The following is a 14,930-nucleotide window of genomic DNA, read 5'->3' as shown; positions in this document are numbered from 1 at the left end:
CATTGTTCAGAGAACATTCTACAATGGCCAAATATTTGGCACCAGTGGAGAGATTGGTTTCAATGGTGTCAGCAGCACAAATCTTGGGCTGTGAACAATCGAAACATGCATTGTTCTGTGGTCATTTTTGGAGAAGTGAGTCTAGAAATGTTTACTGCATTACACAGTAACCTGGCCACTGTTCCTCAATTGCCCAAAAGCCCTCTGGCCACTGTTTAGAACATATCTGTCATACAGCATATAGCATACAGTATCAATTTGAAATTTTGATAGCATACCCAAGCCCCATTTATTGGTAAGAAAGTTGACGAAAAACATACACTCTTAGAAAAAAAAAGGTGCTGAACCAAAAATGATTCTATTGCATGCTTCATATGGCACTCGTAAATGGTCCTTCAAACCAGTTGGAAGGATTCATCAAAGGCTTCAAAGCCTTCATGGTTCTATTACCCCAGGAACCCTTTCTTAAGACTGTATGTTCAGATTTGTTCATTTTTCTAACAACTTTCTTCTATATTCCACTGCTGAGATAAACTGATGGAGCTTTGTATTATTCTTTTTCATTTTTATCTGTTTACTTCATAGGCTATTAAATTGTTGTTTGAGTCATGGACACGACCGTCATAATAATAAACAAAAAATAAAACTCTTTTGTGCACCACAATAATAATAATAAAAAAAAGTTATTTTGTAATCTGAGTGCTCCGGTCATCTCTGGGTTAGTCTATTAGAAGTAGCCCAGCCAGCGTTTCCAAAAAGTAAAACAATTAAAACAGCTGAATCATTTTCATGTCTCTCAGCTTATTCATCTGCGAATGAGCCAGTCTGCACATACAGTAGCACAGCATTTAGCTAACAGAATTGATGCAACACAACAGATTACACTTTTTTTCCAATGGTTTACACACAATTTTGAAAACAGGGCTCTTTTTTTCGAAACACCTCACACAATTAACCAAACACCACACCCATTTAGCAGAACACAACAGGTTGTTAGCAAAATGGAATATTTCAGTCAAAACAATAAACAAATGGATAAAAACCTTACACTGTTCTCATATCACTAACACATTCTTTCAATGATTATACACTGTCTCCATCTTATACACACCAACACAATAAATTCACAATAAAAACACATTTGCTTGTTTTACAGTAGTAAATAGCATGTGCTAGATTTTTGCCCAACATTGTTATGTAAGGGATATGTCCAAAAAATAGTGACAAACCCACAACATTATTCATGACTAGTTCGACATAGGAAAAATGTACACAAATAGGTCTATAAACTTGCACTTGCACAGCACAACACTGATGCTGTAGACTGAATATTTCAAGTATTTCTTTCAATACAGGATTTCTTACCATAATCAGTTACAGTAATCAACCAACAATGAAATCAATGAAACAAATAAAATCTAGACAAATAAAAACTACTGCATACTGTATACACTTTGACTCTGAAGAACAACTACTGTAAAAGCAACAAGAGCACATATGAGTGCTGCGTTTTCAATTTTGCACATGTGTGCTTACATACACACCTGGTGGATGTGATTCGTGCTGGTGATGTCCAATTCGTTCATTAGTGTAGTCATTGGCAATCCAGGGCTTTGCAATGACAAGGAAGTAACCTTACAATCTTTATCTGTGTCTAAGGTGTGAAAATGTGTTTTACGTTTTGACAACTGTGTGGAATGTTTTGCAACAAGCGTGCAGCTGATTTTTTGCGTAGGCTACGGTTGTACTACTCTGCACAGGTGTTTTGCTTTTTGAGTTAAGTTTTGTTAACCGTCTGAAATGTTTAATTTTAGAGTGTAAACAGTTGAAAAAACTGTAATGCAGTGCCGCCGTTTCCAGCACGCGCATCGCGCACTGGGCACTAAAGGGCGTCGGTCGGGAGGGGCGCCAACATTTAGCCAAAAGAGAGGCAAGTTCCAGCTGTTATTATTGATGATGATTGACATCTGCTTTTTGATATAAGAATCCAGGCTACTGACCATAAACTGTGAGAATGGTTACTAGTCTGGTTATCACCATACTAAACTCAATACAAATTCGCCGGCAGGTCAGGCAGGGTTCACCCAGCCTAGGTATCTACCAGAAGAAACCGAGATCATATCCTCAGTATTATGCGTTTAATTTATTAAAACTAGCTGACGAGACAATGTCATTGCCTCGACGCACCGTCAGGTGTAACTTAGCCTAGTTGCAATCACATGGCCTTATCTACCACAGATCTTTGCCGACGGGAGCATTATTCTTGATCCTTGCCTCAACGCACTGTCAGGTGACATAGTTGCAGATAGGCCTAGGCTACCTCTGACTTGTAAAAACGAATGAGAAAGATAATGATAAAGAAGCAGTAGGGCCACCATTAAAGGGACACTTCACCGATTAGCATTAAGCTTTGTATCTTTAGAAAACCAGTCATGTTTTTGAATGGTCGTGCATCATTCCCTCAGTTTGCCTTGAGATGGGAGAAATACGGATTTCAATGAAGCCCATGAAGAGGACTTCCTGCTTTCAATGATGTAAAATGATGATTTTTACATCATTGAAAGCAGGAAGTCCAACATTGAAATCCGTAGTTCTCCCATCTCAAGGCAAACTGAGGGAATGATGCATGACCTTTCAAAAACATGACTGGTTTTCTAAAGATACAAAGCTTAATGCTAGTCGGCTGTAGAGGTTTTGCGGGACATTCATTGTGCAAAGTCCTCAGCGGTTTGGGTGTGACAGGGGCAGCCAAGAAGTGGGCCATCAAATCCACAAGCGAAGCCGCAGAAAAAGCCACTAGGTGGCTTTGGATTAAGAGGGCTGATCCGTGGTCTGCTACTGGGACGCAAGTCGGGACTTGATCAACCCCGGCTGGGTCGCCTGGGCGAGGGTGTATGATGTTGCGAGACCCGAAACACCGAATGATCCCAGGATACATCACTGAGGATGCGTCCCAGTGCATCCATGAGATGTTTCTTGCATAGATATTTAATGTTGTGATGATATTAGGCTGTCTAAGCATGGCTCAAACATTGTCATCAACGGTAGGTAGGCTGGGTAAACCCTGCCTGATCTGCCGGCTATTTGGATTTCGCCCTGCTGCTCAGGCTGGAAACCTACACATCTCTTCTGCTTCCTGTCCACGTTTGCTGGATCCAACCACAAACTAGCTTATCCAAAAGGCGCACCTGTATCGTTTGTCTGATTGGTCGAAGGACTATCCAAAAGCATACAGAGTAGTTTGAACTACGCCCACTGGTCACGCCTTTTGTGCAGTAAAAATAAAGCGCAGACTCCCCAGACTAATGTTCAGTCTTAAAAGATTGATCTTATATGGTGATAGCCAGACTAAGAGTTAGGAGGAGAAGACAGGGAAATAGATGTGGCACTCGCCATGTCAGAAGGTAGCCTATCAGTTCTACAGCCTATGACCCTGCAATCTATGCAAAACTGGCTACACGCGCCACCATTCTGCTCAGGTCACCCAAAAGGCCAGCAGCGCCACTGGATTAATGTCAGTCACTGTCGTTGGTCAATTTCAAATATATTTAGCAAATAGGCCAATACCAGTCCACAAGGCAAATATCGCCCAATGCTGATATATCGGTGCATCCCATAGTTCCCTAATTCCATTGTGTCATTTGTAAACTGCCTGCCCTTAAAGGTGGGAATTGCAATCAAAACATGTACATCCAGTTTAAAAAAGGGAGCAGGACAAAAACGTTTTTTTCAAATAAAGAAATTGGGAGCATAATTTTGGTTGCAGCGGACTTTTCTCTTAATTTAGTTTTTGCCCTTAAAGGTTTAATATTTTAATATTTAGTTGGACTATAGCTTGATTACAGCTTCTTGTCGCCGTGGCCTTTTCTTGTCTTGTAATTGGTTAGACAGTGCAGGATCACAACACTTATTTCCATACTGTTGCATTTCTTTTTCATAGTGATAGGGATGACATGAAAGCTGAACTACTGCGTAAAGTCTTTTCCACACTTTCAGTTACAGGGATCCACGGTGACCAATTTATAATGAAATGATCCCTCATGTTCCTTAACCTGCTTTTAATAATCTGAGTCAATTGAATTCTGACATTATCATCCTGTAATATCCCTGTGTCGTCAGGGAAGAAAAAAATCCATTAATGGGATTATGGTCATTAGGCCTATTCAGATAGTCATCTGATTTCATTTGATAGGCTCATAATGTTGATGATGACCCTACTCACCAACTGAGGCATGACGCTGTCTCCAGGGGGTTGTGCATACGCATTTAATGGGATCGTTATTGCATGCCCATCATTCTGGAATAGGGTAAACCAGGAGTCATCAGACCAGATAACCTTTCTCCACTGCTCCAGTGTCCGCCTTCATGCTGCAGCCTTTCCAACTAGCTTTACTGACTAGTGGTTTTCTTATGACCACACATCCCCAGTCCTGTGTGTTATATCTTTTAATTATTATATTTTCTGTACCTTACTTTTCAAAACAATTTTTTCAAAAGTTTTAATTAGTTTATATTTTCAAACTATTGTCTATGTACTGTATATTGTCTACATCAGTGTATTCTGGGGCTCATTAGATCATTAGACGTGCAGCGCCATCTAGTGGGCTTTGACATGTTTTCAAATTGAAGCCATTTTTCTTGTGAAATAGGTGATTGATTATTATTATTTTTTTAGTAAAGCACAATATTAATCAGAAATTAGATATTTTTTAGTAACCATGTTAAACTTAGAAGTAACAGCTATCAAGGCTGGCTATAGGGAAATTAAAATTGAGCGGAAGCTTACAGAGGGCTATGCCAGGCTAGGGTGGCTATAATATTTGTTCCAAATTTAAGCAACATCCTCAATTTGAGGCACTCAGTGATAGGCCTACTATTTTACCAAAAGCTACTAAGGTTCTGCAAATATACCATCCGGATTTCACAAACTATGGTTTTGTCAATAAAGGTGATGATGTTGAGTATGGCTTATCGATATCAAAGCTGTCGAGGTCTTCAAAACTTAAAAAGCATCTGGATACAAGATACACAACTCTGGCTGGTGGGCCTTAAAAGCAGAAACGTTTGAAAGCCCCTCTACATATATTTCATACTTTTATTTTACAATAATTTACTATTCTTTGTTCTTTTTTTAATCTAAAGCACATAGAATTTCCTCTGTGTATAAATGTACATATTGAAATAAACTTGCAAGCCTTGAAGCAACAGCGACTGTCCTGTATAAAGTTACTAAGGCAGTCAGAAGTCCAAGGCACACCGATTTAGTGAAAAAAGTTAAAAATCCTTTATTGCATTGGATAAAGAGCGCCTACGCGTTTCGACTCTACTGAGTCTTCCTCAGGGCAATCAGTGATCACACTCGCAGGTGTTCTTTATAAAACAATCAATCAATCTATGTCATGTGATAAGTCACCTGACAGGGCTCATTGAAATACCCTAGTTGAGATACAGTATTGATAGAAAATAACAAAAAATAACAAATAACAAACTTTGGATCACCAAGCCAAGGTGGAGACTAGACATAGATATACTAGAACCCACATAGTCCCATACAGAAAAGAACAGTATCCCACAGAGTTCTACAAATTACAAATGTAGGCATTATTTCATAAAACAAGATATCACATTATTAGTAAACATTTACTGTTGTACTCAGTAAGTCAACTTGCAAGTCTTGTTTATGTTTATGAGCTCTTATTGTGTTGTGTGTATTGAAACCATGTTGAAATGCATCCAGCTTGAATAGTATTCACTGTAAAAGCTGCTCGAGGCAGTGTTATGATCTGTGATTTCACTCATTACTTGATGGCATGGTCGGATTCCAGGAAGAATCAAACCCATCACCTCAAATTGTGAAAGAGTGGTTCAGGGACAGGGAGAATGATGGATCATTTTCACAGATGAATTAACCACATCAGAGTCCTTACTTAAACCCCATTAGTCCCTATCGCAGGAGCTTTTAGTCTCTTTTGGAGGAACTTTTCGCAGTTTCCTCAACTTGAACATACATTTAACCCCTTTTTTGCGCATTCGGAAAGCATGGAACTGGGAATTAAAATGTTTCTCTGACCGCAGTTCCTACTATTTAAGCTCCTTCTTCGGGGTAGGGTCTTTTCCCTGTGCATAGGAACCATGGGTGCCAACCAAGGCCGCAGAAGCATCATTTGAAAAAAAAAATCAGCTTTTGTTTAAATTTGCGAAACATAAAACATAAACCCTGCATGGGGAGGCTACAGACAGCCTACTGTTATGCAACAAGGGCCTTCTGGACATGAGAAGAAATTTTATTATCAATGCTATTTCTTTTTTAGATGCTTTTCAATGCTTTTTTAGATGCTTTTTGATACCATTCTAGTTTGTAAATGAACTTCAGTAGCTAACTAAATTGCAATGTTGTCCGTTTCATTACTCTATGGCCATGTAATCATTGGGCTACTAATGTGTGAAGTCATCTCAGAGTTCCTAGGGTGTGCGGATGAATGTATATGTGGTGTACTGAAGAAGACTGAATGTGGTCAAGCGGATTGAGTCTCCGGTGATTAATACATGGTCTTGACAAAGTAATAATGCAACTCTAGACAAAAGTAAATGTTGTGGGGCTATTGAAACAACACATGGTTAATGCATGAATGTGTCATAATATAATTATAGTCAAGAGTGGTCCAATAAAATGGTAGATAATAAGTGAGTGGGTCAGTTTTTTTTGGTTGGGTGTGAAAAATGGGCAACTGGCTCCACCTCCTGGCCAGAGTTTGAACTGTGCAATCAACTGCTCCATTAAGGGCAAACGACTGTGGGGGTGAGCCAACAAAGGCACCACAGTTCTCACCCTTGGTACCCCTCTCTCCAAAACCACAAACATGTATCTTGAGACACAGGACATTTTGTATGGGACAGTGTATACATTTAGATCAGACTTAAGTAAGTCTGAGGTCTCTGCATGAGAGAGAGACTGAAAGAGAACGCTTTGTTAGACACCTTCCAACAGAAAACAAAGCCAAGCAAAGCAGAGCAATCAAACAAAGCTTCAGTGGAGAGAAAACCTCCTCCTCTAGTTCAGATATATTTGATTAAGATTAAGCCCAAGCCTGTTTTTATTTTATTTTTTTTATTTTTTATTTCTATTTTTTTTTTTTTCATTTTTTCCAACTACATAAATCTTAGGATGTCTCTGTTGATTTTGCCAGTAGAGTATTGTGTAACAGATTTCCTGTTAGGGTGGTTCCACATCCTTTGTTTGATGACTCACTGTAACATCAGGACACTTCTAACTACAGTGCTCGGCAAGAGTGACAAACCTTAAGTAAGATTAGCCATACATTTAATTGTTTACACTCATGCTTTGAATAAATGCAAATGTCAACGATCAGTCTGAAAAGAACTCAGAAATGAATAGATCACAGTGTGAAGCTCCAGTGCATCTCTATGGAGGGGGAGGGGGATGATTTGGCTTTGTTTCTGTTTGAGATGGGCAATCACCATGTGGAGGAATGCCCCTTAGGACCTATCTGTTGTCTTTACAATGGAGGATTCTCTTTCCTCAGGATCTATCTCTCTTTCTCCCCCATCTTGGTCTCTCCCCTTCGATATGCTTGTAGTTTGGTCCTTTTTTTAGCATGACATCTAGAGTGGGTGGTAGTGGTGTCACAGGGGTGAGGGGTTGAGGTGAAAGGCCATGGTGTTGGAGGCTATGGGAGAAATTTCAGTCTGATTCTCACACACAAAATGAATGGGCAGAGAAAGGATTTTCTCCCTCATTAGATACAAACCCTGTCCTTGTAATAAAATATTTAAACAGTCATATGAACGTCCATTACTCTCCATGTGCCTAGTCTGCCAATCTGAGCAGTGAGCTTAGTTTTTGCCTTTGGTTATTTTTATGATGGCGTCATTTTTTGTATTCTCTAGTATTTTACATAATGTGATGTTATCTGGGAAAACCCATCATATGGTGCAATTTTACCAACTTATGACTCTGGTACCGTCCTAGCAACATCCATGATTTTGAGAGGATGGAATCAATTTAGCTAAGGAACAGTGTCAAGAATGTTGCTAGGATGATATCGGAATCTTAAGTTGGTCAAATTTCTCCAGGGAGGGTTGAAATGGAGCAAAAATCAAAGATTTTTGAGTGGGCCTTGTGATGGGTTTTCGTAGATCACATCACATATTCCATTTGCGATTTTCCTATGAAGTCTCTGCAAAGGCAATCACATGAGGCAATATGGACAAATACGATAAAGTGATGATATCGTCCATGTGTATTCCGACAAGCTCTCTTTGCCAAACACATCAGCGATGCAACAGTTTATACCTCTGTGTGAATTTCATCATGTTGAGGCACACTGGTTGAAAACGACTCTTCTATTGACATTTTGGAGAGGAGTAAAACCTGTGAGTAACTGTGGAAAAACCATGAGAGTGGCCTCATCAGGGCTTTACTCCACAGCTGATTCTCCACTCACCACTTCACCCAGCGCCTCCCTTTGTTCATCTGCACAGGGCTCACCAGAAGTGGGTAGGCGTGGGGGTGGGAGAGCTGAAGCAGGACCGAGGGGGTAGGATGTAGCATCAGCTGTAGCTGGTTTGGGGCGGGGGATGGGTTGGGAGGTCTTGGATGAGTCCTTTGAGGGCATTGTTGATTTGGAGCTTTGTTGCGAAGAACAATTCAGTATGCGTGTTTCTCTTTTGCAGGGTAAAGTGGTGGCTCAAACAGAGAATGAGAGAGAGAGAGAGAGACTTATGGAGATATTGAATATAGGAAGAGTGGAGGGACGAGAGTATGAGAGTTAAGCAGCTGCTGAGATTTCTACATTTTAAAGTTGTGAAACGCATCAGATTGTCTTGATAATTTCCACAGTGGCTTTCACTGTTGGATGATGGGCATAAACCTCCAGTTTGCAAAAACAATGAGTAACACCGTAAAAAATTCTATCATACCATGAGTGGTCCCTTCTTTCATTGCAACACAATATGTCTCAATCTGTGTTGCATTATTTAGTCAAAATATTAAGTTAATTGAGAGAGAGAGATACAATAAATTCCTGGATTTCATCTCAATTTGGGTCAGTGCAATGACTGTCCTGAAGTTTAATTAAGATTTTCTGTTTGGTATTAGGATCATAATCTGCCAGTTTAGGATATGAAAACAGTAGCTCCAAATACAATTGTTGTGCAAACTTTGTTATGAGAATCTGAGCCAATCTGAGTCACACTAATACTCATGTAATTTTGGCTATCGTTGGAATTAACACTTAAACAGTGAGAAAATGACATGAAAATAACGGTGTTCTTAATTTATCCTCAGCCGTTGTGGCATCAAGTGATGGATCTATACGGGGTGAATCTGATGAGTAAAATAACTGACCCATGCGTTAAGCAAAATCTGTTGGTCTATAGTCAGTGGCTAGGTGATGGTGACCCCTGCGATGGCCTGTCGCCTGACCTTAGTCTGGGCAACTCTGTGGTGGCTGGGGCAACAGCTTGAAGCAGAGTGTGCGAGGGGGTGTGCCAGGCATGAGGTCTGCACGAGACAACAGTTTGTCATCAATCGTTAGCTTGTGGGTTGTATATGGGCGTGTGTACATGTGTGTGTGTGTGTGTGTGTGTGTGTGTGTGTGTGTGTGTGTGTGTGTGTGTGTGTGTACACACCAATATGAGGGCTTATGGTGGGGGATGGGGGGACATGACATTCTATTCAATTTTCAAACAAACTAAACTCTTAGAGAGAAGCTGAGAACTCAGTGACCTAGTGAGCCTGCATGTCTCAGAGTTGTGATATTTCACATTTCCTTCCAACTGAAACAAAATCCTGTGAATTTTGCAAAGCAATACAAAAATACTTTCTTTTCAAAATAAAACACTCTTATGTCAAGGGTTTCAGTATACAGCCTGTATGATATTAGAGAACAGTTAAAAAAAAGAACAACCTAGAATTCATTCCCTGCATTTAAAAAATTTTCTCATTCTGCTCCACTGCTTGTCTTTCAGTTCAGTAGCCTGACCTACCTGCCTTTGCTCCTGTCACCCCACTGTGAACAGGGCATACCGCCCAGGCATCCTCGTTCCATAGCTTTCACACTAGGCACAGAGGTAGAGGGCTAGTGGTCCTTTCTCAAATGCAAAGAACCCTAATTAGCACCTAATTGACAACTCACATCACATGCATGGAGCTTTTTAAGAGCACTTGGAGAACAGTTGGAGACTCATAAATGACCTCAAAAGACAGAATTGAATTATCATGAATAAAATGATTGGAATGCAACCAGGGACATATTATGAGGAGGGAACTTGTTAAATGTGAAGACGATGTGTGAGGACACATGTGAAGTGACTACCAAAAGCCCTAGAATTATGAGAACCCTGTCAGTTCCATGTTCAAAAGTCAACTAATTTATCTTAATGAACCTTTCCTGCATTCTGAAACAACTCTAGACTGAATACTAGAGGGATATTCTGACGGTTGATATTCAATATTCTCACCAGGGGGCCAGACAGCATTTACTGAGCACATAGATTATGGGTCCACGGCGCCCCTCCCTACACACGCGCACGTTGTACGCATGTGAGCTCGATCTTAGGAGATATGAATATGGAGGAAAATCTCAGGCATGCATTTAAATTATTTGACAGAGAAAAGTTGATATGACATGGCACCTCTTCACTGTATAGCCTACAATAAAACCAAAAAAGACGTTGTGTGACCAAAATAACACAAGGGTCATTAGTATGGCTCTAAGGGCGTCGGTTTTCAGGCTACTCACTGCGGCTGAAAGATCATAGGCGCTGCTTCTTTAAAACATAGGCGCGGTTGGAGATTATTCTCCGCCCTCTTTATGCAAATAACTTGTTCTGTTCTCCACAAAGCCTAAGACGCACTGGCGGGAAAACGCGGCATGCGACATGCGTAAAAGTCAGAGAGTGGGTGAAAACGGAGCTGTGAAAATATCGGGGTGGATTTGATAATTAACACAAGGCTTTTGGAAACCTGCAGCGTGTTGTGGAATTTATTTGAGACGTTGGTCGACGTCAGGTGATTTCTCACAGACTGCTCAAGGACTTTTATAATAGCCCGCAATCGACGAAGTATTACAAAGGGCGACTTCACGGAATACGTTGCAGCTATTGTAGCCTATATTTACACACAGCTGATTTTTTTGCGGATGTGCTTTTACCATCGATAGCTATTTTGTGTTATGGTGCATTGTAGCCCTGATGACCCGGTAAGATTTTCAGTCTTTTTCAATATTGTGCGATTCAATATATCCCGTACAAAGATTTCATTAAGTTGCTGAACATTGGGTTCTATTGTTTTGCGTTTTTAACAATTGAGTGGTTGTCCAGAGCTGCCACTCCGGACTTTCCAAATCCGCAGAGCATTATGAAATTATCTTGTATGTGTGGTCTAGAGCCAGATACAGTTCAGCAACAAACGTTATGTTATCTCTAGGCTACAGTGTTTAGGTAACCTTGCAGCAGCATATGGTATGGGAGCGGCCGTAACTTATTGTGTTGCTCTTATGCCGCACTACCGGTAGTTAGAACGCAGTCTATGAAGGCTAATCGCAACGCCTACTTTTGCCGGTCAGTGGGACACTGTGTAACCTATAAAGTTGCGTCAAAAGGCAAACCAACTAAGATTATATTTGAACTTTACCCCTAAACAATGTTACATTTGTATTGAGAGCAGATTACTCCTGGCAACAATGTGGCTCTACATTTGAAGAGCTATCTGTTTCTCTAACACATTTTAAGACTCCTTCGTTTATTTAATTAAAGCATGCTCCTGCAAGGATTTTCTTATAGCTTACAAGGAAGTGGGATGTGAGCTATAGCTTCAATGTTATCTTGATAATCTCTAAACACAATCCTTTATCTCTTTAGACGGTGAGAAGTTACTGATAAGAACTGGAGTTGCTCTTCCACTCATGAGATGCCCGGAGCCAACGCTATAGCACCGTTTCGTGAGAATTGGGAAATGGAGTTTGACCGTTATCAACATTATTTTTACGACCGCCTTGATACGGAAGAGGATTTCTTTAAATCTACAGCGCCGAGCGAGGATATATGGAAAAAATTCGAACTCTTGCCCACCCCGCCCATGTCTCCTACACGGACACTCGATGCCGCTGCTGTGCTGCCGTCACCCGATAAACTGGGATGGGCCTCCAAGCTTTTGGCACAAGATGAAGACTTTGAGGAATGCTACAAAATTGACTCTAAAGACATTTTTGGAAACCTTAGTTCTATAATCATCCAGGACTGCATGTGGAGTGGTTTTTCGGCGAGTCATCGTTTGGAGAAAGTCGTGGGTGAGCGCCCACTGATCAGACCTCTGCCCAGCATGCAAACCAGTGCCCTCACTGTAAAGGCCACTAACAGTGTGGCAGACACGACCGTCATCTGTGCTCCTGCAAGAGACTGCGTGAACCCGACTGCTGTCCTCAACATCCCCTGCAATAACCTTAAGAGGCTTGCATCCTCGGGGTCTGAGTCTCGTGCTGACTCCTCCGGTAAGAAATCGGTCCTGCAGTAACTAGATTGCCCGACTATATGTAGAAAGCTTAAATGTCTCAACAGGCGATGTATGACTGTTTCAGTTGATTTTCACTTGGAAGTAATACCTAAACTTGTCTAATTAGAGACAACCGCAGCAGCTTCAGACCTCATGCGCTTTCATCCCGCCATGTCTCACATCTCATTTGCACATATTGACTGATTGGCAAGAGATTTGGCCTAGCAGCAAACTCCACACCCAGTTCAGATATTATGCAGTGGCACGCCCTGTCATGGGTTGGAAGCATGGCGGTCTACAACTGCATAAGACCATCCCTTTCAACCTTCCCCGTTGCAGACCTAAAGCAATTGGGATCATCTTTAGTTGCACTTTACACTTAATGCCCAAATGAAAGCTAAGAACAGTTTGACATCAGTGATGGGCACTCCAAGTACTTTCCAATGCTGTTGCTTTTTACAATTGCGCTGCTGTTCAGAAATGTAAAGGACTTATTGAGCAAGGATCTGATTACTTGAATTGTATGGGCTAGATGCACAATGCCTGTCACATTTTAATTAAATAAACCTACTTTTGTAGTTCTTGTGATTGTTAGAATGGAAACATTACTAATCATCAATCAAAATCTTTGTATATGGTTTCGGTGCAGTGTTTTGAGTTTGTGCTCTCTTCATCTCAGATGATGACGATGAAGACGACGATGAGATCGATGTGGTGACCGTGGAGAGCCGACCAAACAGAACCCTCGTCCCCGTGACCATCACGGTGACCGGGGATCCTCACGGCCCTGGCACCAAACGCTTCCACGTGTCCGTGCACCGGCAGCAACACAACTATGCGGCGCCATCGCCGGACAGTGACCACGAGGATACAGAACACGCTGATGGTGACCATGGTGACCATGACGACGACGATGATGACGACGATGACGACGATGACGACGACGATGACGACATTGATCTTGGCCTCCCGTCCAGGAAGCGGCCCCACATGGAGCAGGATCACCTGTCCTCCTCTTCCTCCTCCTCGTCGCCCAACAGCCCGCACAGCTCCGACTCCGAGGACGTCACCGTGGGCGAGCGGCGGCGCAACCACAACTTCATGGAGCGCAAGCGGCGCAAGGACCTGCGCTCGCGCTTCCTGGCCCTCCGCGACCAGATCCCCAACCTGGCCGACTCCACCAAGACCCCCAAGGTGGTGATCCTCACGCGGGCCGTGGACTACCTGCTGCAGCTGCACTCCCGCGAGCACGCCCAGGCCCAGGAGAGGAGGCGGCTGCGGGCCCGCCAGCAGCAGCTCCTGCGCCGCCTAAGTAGCCTGAAGAAAGGCAAGCCCACAACAAACACTTAGAGCAGCAGGGTTGCCAAATGCAAACGGTCTCTGCTTGACTGACATGCCAGAGCTGCCATCCCCAAACTAGACCACGCAAGAGCTTTTGGTTGCTGAGTAGTATCACAAGGACCCCACACATGAACACGGGCTGAAGTGAAACCAACAGGGCTATTGGGAAGGCATTAAACGGACGTTTACGCTTTTACGCTTTTCGACATGTGCCACACTGGGGGAGAAGTGGTTGTGTTTTTGTTATGGGAGATGTACATTAATTCGACATTCTCTGGCCATGGACATCTATGTGGGAAGATGTCCTTTTGCGGTGAACCATAGATTTAGGCCTTGTCTATGGGGTCAATTCTTGACTCCATTGCCAAGTTGGAGTTTTCAGTGGGACTGGCATGTGTGTGTGTGCGTGTGCGTGTGTGTGTTTGTATAGAGAGGAGCTTGTACAAAATCACTCTGAAACTTGCACATTTTGTTATGAATTTCATCTGTACAAATTCCACTGTAAATACAGATTCTATTTGAGGACTACCTCTTGACCTGTATAGAAGCTACACGACTACTTAAGATGAAATATATTTTGCTAAAAAAAAGAACACCAATCAAAATGGGTGTTGAATAAAAACCACTACCATTACATTACTTTTGTATTTGTGGTTTTGTGTGTGTGTCCATTATGTGAACAATCATCCCTGCAAAGTTTTTAGTCTCAGTGCTGATGGGATAGACCCCTCTTTGTCTGATCAGACACTCGTCAGTCAGACAGCTCTGTAAGGGACATAAGGGAAGTGGGGAGAGCTGGCCATCTGACTACAAGAGTACTGGAGCCAACTGTCCTACATTGTGCCTCAGAGAAAGCTTGCCTTTGGCTCAAGGTGTTGCCAGCATTAAGTTACAGTTACAACATATGGAGAGTGGATCACTGTGGTAGTGATGGTCCAGCAGGCGTAGGAGTGAGCCACTGCTAGCACCTGTCCCGCACGGCCACACCTACCCAACAGCCCTCTTTATTTTCACACATGCAAAACGCAGGTGTGTGTTAGAAAAGCTGTGCTGGCTTCACGAGGGTGTGGCTCTG

The 14,930-nt window shown here is 42.2% G+C and overlaps 1 protein-coding gene across 1 annotated transcript; it reads left to right on the top strand.

Annotated features, from left to right (window-relative positions):
- Positions 1-10,888: 10,888 nt before the first annotated feature.
- Positions 10,889-14,489, top strand: mycla (MYCL proto-oncogene, bHLH transcription factor a). Its single transcript, XM_062522460.1, has 3 exons — positions 10,889-11,222; positions 11,884-12,512; positions 13,194-14,489. The coding sequence occupies exons 2-3, from the start codon at positions 11,933-11,935 to the stop codon at positions 13,862-13,864; spliced, it is 1,251 nt and encodes a 416-aa protein (XP_062378444.1). The 5' UTR covers positions 10,889-11,222; positions 11,884-11,932; the 3' UTR covers positions 13,865-14,489.
- The last annotated feature ends 441 nt before the right edge of the window (positions 14,490-14,930 follow it).

This window comes from Sardina pilchardus, chromosome 20 (genome assembly GCF_963854185.1).
Source record: "Sardina pilchardus chromosome 20, fSarPil1.1, whole genome shotgun sequence".
Lineage (NCBI taxonomy): Eukaryota > Metazoa > Chordata > Actinopteri > Clupeiformes > Clupeidae > Sardina > Sardina pilchardus.
This window is presented reverse-complemented; position numbering and strand designations above follow the sequence as displayed.